We start from the raw sequence: 7397 nt of genomic DNA on the forward strand, positions 1-7397 counted from the left end.
GTGGTGCTTCTACTTACTTAACCTATAAATGAAACTAAATCCTTTGGGTGGCCACAGAGCTCATATCATACTTTGTGAAAGGATAAAGCACCTAAAACCATGATAATAGGAATAGTAATGACAATGTGAGAACCTCCCTTTGGCTTATTCTAAAATCGAAAATCTTTAATCAATGTTGACTTCAGTTTTTATTAGTAAAATTACCCCTTATTAGTCTCAGGCCAAACAACCTACTTCAGTTAAAGAAAGTGACATATTTTTTAAAAATCAGTGGGATAATGTGGAAATACAATCAAATACCTTGCTCCAATGGATACAGTAATGACATTGTCCAGGTTGAGTTTGCACCACTGTTCAACATCATAGGCAAAAGTTGCACTGAACATAGCTCTTCTGACCTTGGGAGATGTGCAGGCCAGAAAAATGGAAGCCAGCTGGTCTCTGAACCCAGTTTTGCCATCTTCAAATAGTTTGTCTGACTCATCTACTACCAGCCATTCAACACTAAGAAACAACAAAGTAATTTGTGGATATTGAACCAAAAGATACAAGACACTTTACTCAACTATGGGGACACATAAGGAAGTCAAACTATGATGCTTCTTCTCAGATATACTTTATCTTACCAGAAAAAATTTGTAAGAAAAATAAGCAGGCAAACAGCAAAAACAAGATAAGCAAAACTCAATGTATCTACTAGCCTCAAAAATACCTGGTTCCATTAGCAACAAAAAGCTTCACATAAACTTCATGAACTCTATCACCATTTTTGACAGATACAAAAAACTATAGGGGAATTCTGTAATAACTGCTTATCAGAATGTGTAACTTTCTTCCAGACCATATAATTTTCTGTGAGTTTAAAGAAAACCATTATTCTCAGCACCAACAGTGATGAAGCTGGCAGATAGTAAGCTCCAAAGTGCCAAAATAGTTGGAATTGAGGACAAAATATAAGAAACTATTTAATACACAAAAAATACAAATAAAAGACATTAAAAATATTATTTGTACCTCGTTAGGTCTATTCCTGGTGGATCTTGCTTTAGTAAATAAATCAGTCGATTTGGAGTAGTCACAAGAATATCTGCAGGAAAAACAAATGGTAGAAAATGCAAAAATAAAATTCATCCTTCTTGACCTAGCAATTAAGCCTCTTCAATTTCAGTTGATGGCCTAAAGCAGAAAGAGACTAGTCACACTCACTAGCCAACACCACAAAAATTCTTTCTTACTAGAGAATTAATATATATATATAATTTTTATCTGTCACTACTATACCCCTACTCTTTTTATTGTATTTGAACAGTTATCTCAACTTCTAAGAGGCAAGATCACTATAATCCAATAACTTGATTTTCAAGCTTCCTCTCACCCCAGAAAATCCTTTCTTTAAATGACATTTTACTCAGAAGCTCAAGATTTAAAAGGAAAAAAAAGGATGAAAGCATATTGTCAGGCTGATATAAGGGGCAGGGATTTAAGTCATTCTTTTCTGCCAGTATAGTTCCATATTCCGTAGCACATTAAAAATCAATAGCATAGGCTCGGTGCCTGTGGCTCAAGCGGTTAAGGCACCAGCCACATACACCTAAGGTGGCGGGTTCAAATCCCCAGCCCGGGCCCACCAAACAACGATGGCTGCAACCAAAAAATGGCCAGGCGTTGTGGCGGGTGCCTGTGGTCCCAGCTACTTGGGAGGCTGAGGCAGGAGACTCGCTTGAGCCCAGGAGTTGGAGGTTGCTGTGAGTATGATGCCATGGCACTCTACCCAGGGGGATAGCTTGAGGCTCCATCTCAAAAAAAAAAAAAAAAAAAAAAAAAAAAAATCAATAGCATAAAGCAGGATTTTTCAATGTCAGCAATGGTACTATTTTGGACCAGATAACTTTGTTCTCAGAGGCTGTCTTATGCATTGCAGGATGTTTAACAGCATCCTTGGCCTCTACCCCATATAGGATAGTAGTATACTTCTCACCAGTTACAACAACTAAAAATATTTCCAGATATTGCCAAATGTACCATTGTGGAGGGCAGGGGGCAAAACTGTACTTGAGAACCAGTGGTATATATAGGGTGGCCTGTAAAATTCATGTGCAATTTTAAATAGTGTTCAATTTAAAATTACACATGAACTTTATGGCTACCCTGTATTTTTATATGGCTACTGGGTGGAATAGGAAGGGGATCTCTTTAGTTTCTCTAAAAATCAAGCTATATACATTACTATAACAACTGTTACATAACAATTAGGGTATCTGTAATTTCCACATTTCTCACATCCCAAGCATGAGTTCCTTACCAAATTTTTTAGATGATTTAGGTCCAAATTTCTTGGCTGCAACTGCCGCTTTGTGGATCATGTGTATCCTGAATCCTGTTCCCTCAGAGACTTTTATTAACTCTCGGTGAATCTAAAACAGAAAATGATGAAAACATTGGCTGCTAAAATACTTAGACAAGATGTATAATCTCTTTCATAGTATTAAATCTATTACTAACTCATGAGTATCTGAAATTAAACTCATAATAATCTGTAGGTTCTCATTTTGAAATTTCAATGCCTAATAAGATTAGATAGCTTCTTCAGGCTATGTAAACTAGTGGCAAGAGACAAAACCAATCTGATACATATCGTTTTTAGACAACAGTACTATTATGAGACTATTTCACATGTGGCATATATTTTATTCTAAGCCCATTGGGAGGGTGGAGCAGATCACTGCATAGTTTTACTTTCTCAAAAACTGAGATGAGGTTTCATTTTTTTTTAAGAGACTATATGTTTCAGTAACCTTTCAACTTCAAGGACTTAGAGCATTTACTAAGAATAAATGTTAAAATAATCATGTTTCAGCTCAGCACCCAGATCTCAATAGTTAGGGCGCCGGCCACATGCATCGGGGCTGGTGGGTTCAAACCTGGCCCAGGCCTGCTAAACAACAATGAAAAAAAATAGCTGGGCATTGTGGCAGGTGCCTGTAGTCCCAGCTCCTTGGGAGGCTGAGGCAAGAGAATCGCTTAAGCCCAAGAGTTTGAGGTTGCTATGAGCTGTCATGTCATGGCACTCTACCCAGGTGACAGCTTGAGACTCTGTTTAAAAAAAAAAAAAAAATCATGTTTCAGAAAATTATAGAAAGGCTTAAAACACTTGCCCAAACTCAGTAAGATACAGAACAAGGTGCTGCATAGGAATACTGACCTTGACAGAAGACATGGGCCTTACTCTTTTGAGACCTTTTCATTACCTTCAAATGAGAGCACTGAAGCAAACACCAAATACGTTCTTTTCAAAAGCTATAAATCATACCTGGCTGGCCAGTTCTCGTGTTGGTGATATAATCAGGGCTCTGAAGCCTTTATTTGCAGGTTGTTTTAGCTGCATTAAAATAGGAATACTAAAAGCCAAAGTTTTTCCAGATCCAGTAGGAGCAGAAGCCAGAAGTTCCCGACCCTAAAAATATAAGAGTATATTAAATACTCTAGGGAAAGTGCATATATCCTTCAGAGTCTGGTCACAATGCTACCAGCAGTAGAAACAAATAAAATTATACATAATGAATCCAATCATTCAAGTCCCATCTGCTCTTGTAACATCATCTATCCATTCCATGCCACTACTGCCCCAACAGGGTTTCTGAGCATTGCCGCCGAAGTCCATTTGAATGGGTAAAGAATGTAGATAACTAAAACTCAAGGATAACCCATAACCTAAATTACCTCTATTACCTCAATTTTTCTTTTCCACTAAACCTTTTTTCAAAGTAAAATAACAAAAGCAACTTTTTTGTCCTAGTATCTGCACTGCTCAATCCCAAGGGAAGATTTTACTAAAATAACAGAATGGCTGAGGATAAGAAATAAAAAGTGGCAATGACCTGAGGGACAGAGTAAGTCATAGGTTACCGTCTTCAAAAAGTCACTGTGGCTGAGGCGAGTAGATTCCCTAAGCACACAGGTCTGAGATCACCCTGAGCCAGAGCAAGACCCCGTCTCTAAAAATAGCCAGACGTTGTGGTGGGCACCTGTAGTCCCAGCTACTCAGGAGCCCGAGGCTAGGGGATCACTTGAGCCTAGGAATTTGAGGTTGCTGTGAGCTATGATGCCATAGCACTCTACCAAGGGTGACAAAGTAAGACTCTGTCGACTTCAGTCTGTGAAGTAAACTTTAATAATAAAAAGTACTAGAAAGAAAACTAAGGTTATATATAGGAATTTTAGAAAACATTTGCATTTCTGAAATAGTTCATGGGCATTATAAACCAAATCAACAATGAATGAATAGAACATAGTCCTCATCCTCAAAAGGTTTACACTCTAGTAAAGTGAAAAAGTAAAGGTAATTGTACAAATACACAGTAGTGTAAAATGAAAGATAAATGCTGCAAGAAAAAGAACACGGCCAAATACCAAGGAGAATTGAGTTGTGGGGGAAGGATATTGGTGAGGAAAGAGATCACATCTAGTCATAGTGACCAAGACAAGTTTTATGGAGGCACAGGCATTTGAGACAGACCTTAAAAGCAAGTGAAAGATTTTAATAGGGGAGATAAGGTAGAAAGCTTTCAAAGAGAGAGGGAGAAGAATGAGCAAACACAGAGGAAGGAATGTCCCGAGCATTCTAAACCTTTATACTCACATGCAACATAACTGGAATAGCTTGCATTTGGATTGGTGTAGGCATTTGGAAGCCTGAATCTACAATATTTTGAAGCAGCCGAGAATTAATTTTATATTCCTGATCAAGTTGCTGAAATGTAGTAATTGGGTCCGGAAGATCAGTTCCTTGGATGTGAATTTTGTGCTTATTCCGGAAGAAGTTTATCTGAAAAGTGAAGTTAAAATGGCTACCATAGATATGCCAAATAAATATATTCTCAGATGTTATAGAGCAACAGTAAGCATTTCCGGGTTAAACTTTAGTAGCATATGAAACTTCATAGTTAACTTCAAGCCAGAAAACATCACAGATAATAGGTACATTTCATGCCCTTTGACAAAAGACCATCATAACAATGAAACCCGTCTATGTTTCCTTCTTATCAATATGTCGTATTCATACCTATGTACTAATGTTCTTGACATAGTCATAATTTCTACTCTTATATAAACTTCTGGAAGGTAGGCATTTAATCCATCTAGTCTCTTTACATAGTACTTAGTGTACAAGTACCAATGCTTTTTGATGATTTACCCTAAAACTCTACTTATTTTTTATTTATTTTTTTTTTTTTTTAGACAGAGCCTCAAGCTATCCCCCTGGGTAGAGTGCCGTGGCATTACAGCTCACAGCAACCTCCAACTCCTGGGCTCAAGCGAGTCTCCTGCCTCTGCCTCCCAAGTAGCTGGGACTACAGGCGCCCGCCACAACGCCCGGCTATTTTTTGGTTGCAGCTATCATTGTTGTTTGGCGGGTCCGGGCTGGGGATTCGAACCCGCCACCTTAGGTGTACGTGGCTGGCGCCTTAGCCGGTTGAGCTATAGGCACCGAGCCTAAAACTCTACTTATTAAAACTGAGTGCCAAAAGTGGAATCTAGTAGTGTTGATTTTATTTGTTTCCCCATTCTTTGATCAGAGACAGCCAAATTCTGGTTACTGCGTTATTGAAGCATTGCCACAGTAATCCCCAAAGTGAACTGAACACATTTTTCCATCAGGAACATGACAGGTATACAGCAAATACAAAAACAGTATATTTGTTGTTTCTTCTATAGCCTACTCTTATATTCCCTAGTCCTTCTAAACCACTGAGCTCAACAAAGAGAAGAAAAGGAGTCAAATTTTTGTTTATGAAAAGGGGTTAAGAAATTTTAAAAGTTAATTCTAAACACACTATGACTCTTACAACTTGAATAGGTCGGCTCGGCGCCTGTGGCTTAAGTGGCTAAGGCGCCAGCCACGTACACCTAAGGTGGTGGGTTTGAATCCAGCCTGGACCCGCCAAACAACAATGACAGCTGCAACCAAAAAATAGCCGGGCGTTGTGGTTGGCGCCTGTGGTCCCAGCTACTTGGGAGGCTGGGGCAGGAGACTCGCTTGAGCTCAGGAGATGGAGGTTGCTGTGAGCTGTGAAGCCACAGCACTCCACCCAGGGGGATAGTTTGAGGCTCTGTCTCAAAAAACAAAAACAAACAAAAAAAACAACTTGAATAAATATATTGATTATAATCTACATGTAGATATTATCTTCAGATTTTTAAACTTAAAAATTTCCAACTATAGTGCAAATGCCTACTTTGTTTTCATTAAAACAAATGAAAATGATCTAAATGAATCGAAGTAATCTTCTATTTTAACAAAAATATGTTCACTTGACAACAATAATCTAAGTCCAGTGAAAAAGTCACTAGGTCAGAAAAACATACTTTTGAGGCTAAGAAATTTTTCTAACCTTTTCCTTTCTGAGATGCTCCAATTTTTCTGAAGTTAGTTTATTTTCTCCTTTCACTTTTTTATCTTCAATCTTTGCATTCACAGATGACATCCACTGTATGGTAGTACCTTCTTCTTCAGAAAAAATTTCTAAAATATATTTTTAAAAATTAAAATTTTTTAAATGTGATGGTCTTGGGTGAGGAAACAGGCCACACTTTCACACTAAACAAAGGAAAAAGTACTAGCTGACAGTAGTGAGAGAAAGTAACAGGATGCATCAAAATTGGAAATGAAGAGGCAAGTTTTATGTTGTAATGATCAGGTCTCTGAAGGTCTCAATATCTTTGTTGATTGTTTCAGCTGTGCAATACAGAGATAATTGTACGTTTGAAAAAAACAGGAAATTAACTGAAAAAGTACTTTAAACACTAAGAGATTTCAGTAAGGCAGTCAACTTGTCTGTATCTAAACAACACCAACTTGAAAATAAATATGATAAAAGATAGTTGTCATTTACGATAGTCATGAACAAAACACAATATTTAGGGTTATTCAGTATTATAATGACAGCAATTTTTCTTAAATCTATAAATAGTACTCATTCAATTAAAAGCAATGACAGGGGAGGCACCTGGCCCCGGCCAAACTGCAACAACAACAACAAAAATAGGTAGGCATTGGGGCAGGCGCCTATAGTCCTAGCTACTTGGGAGGCTGAGGTAAGAGAATTGCCTAAGCCCAGGAGTTGGAGGTTGTTGTGAGCTGTGATACCACATCACTCTATCGAGGACGATAAAGTAAGACTCTGTCTCTAAAAAAATAAAAATAAAATAATAAAAAATAAAAGCAATGACAGGATTATTTTGATGACTGGACTAGCTGACTTTAAAGTATGTATGGAAGAATAAATAAGTAGGGGCGGCATCTGTGGCTCAAGAAGTAGGGTGCTGGCTCGGCGCCTGTGGCTCAAGTGGCTAAGGCGCCAGCCACATACACCTAAGGTGGTGGGTTCGAATCCAGC

General features: G+C 38.1%; 1 protein-coding gene across 1 annotated transcript in view; it reads right to left on the reverse strand.

The window, feature by feature from the left end:
• Positions 1 to 7397, reverse strand: part of DDX52 (DExD-box helicase 52) — a 23843-nt gene that overhangs the window by 11340 nt on the left and 5106 nt on the right. The window contains exons 3-8 of the mRNA XM_003795657.3: positions 6393 to 6523; positions 4640 to 4825; positions 3311 to 3454; positions 2303 to 2414; positions 1015 to 1087; positions 291 to 504 (exon numbers count right to left, since the gene is read on the reverse strand). Coding sequence (XP_003795705.1) covers positions 291 to 504; positions 1015 to 1087; positions 2303 to 2414; positions 3311 to 3454; positions 4640 to 4825; positions 6393 to 6523 — 860 coding nt within the window. The remainder of the gene's footprint in view (positions 1 to 290; positions 505 to 1014; positions 1088 to 2302; positions 2415 to 3310; positions 3455 to 4639; positions 4826 to 6392; positions 6524 to 7397) is intronic.

Source organism: Otolemur garnettii, unplaced genomic scaffold (genome assembly GCF_000181295.1).
Source record: "Otolemur garnettii isolate 467f Iridium unplaced genomic scaffold, OtoGar3 scaffold00094, whole genome shotgun sequence".
In the NCBI taxonomy this organism is placed as follows: domain Eukaryota; kingdom Metazoa; phylum Chordata; class Mammalia; order Primates; family Galagidae; genus Otolemur; species Otolemur garnettii.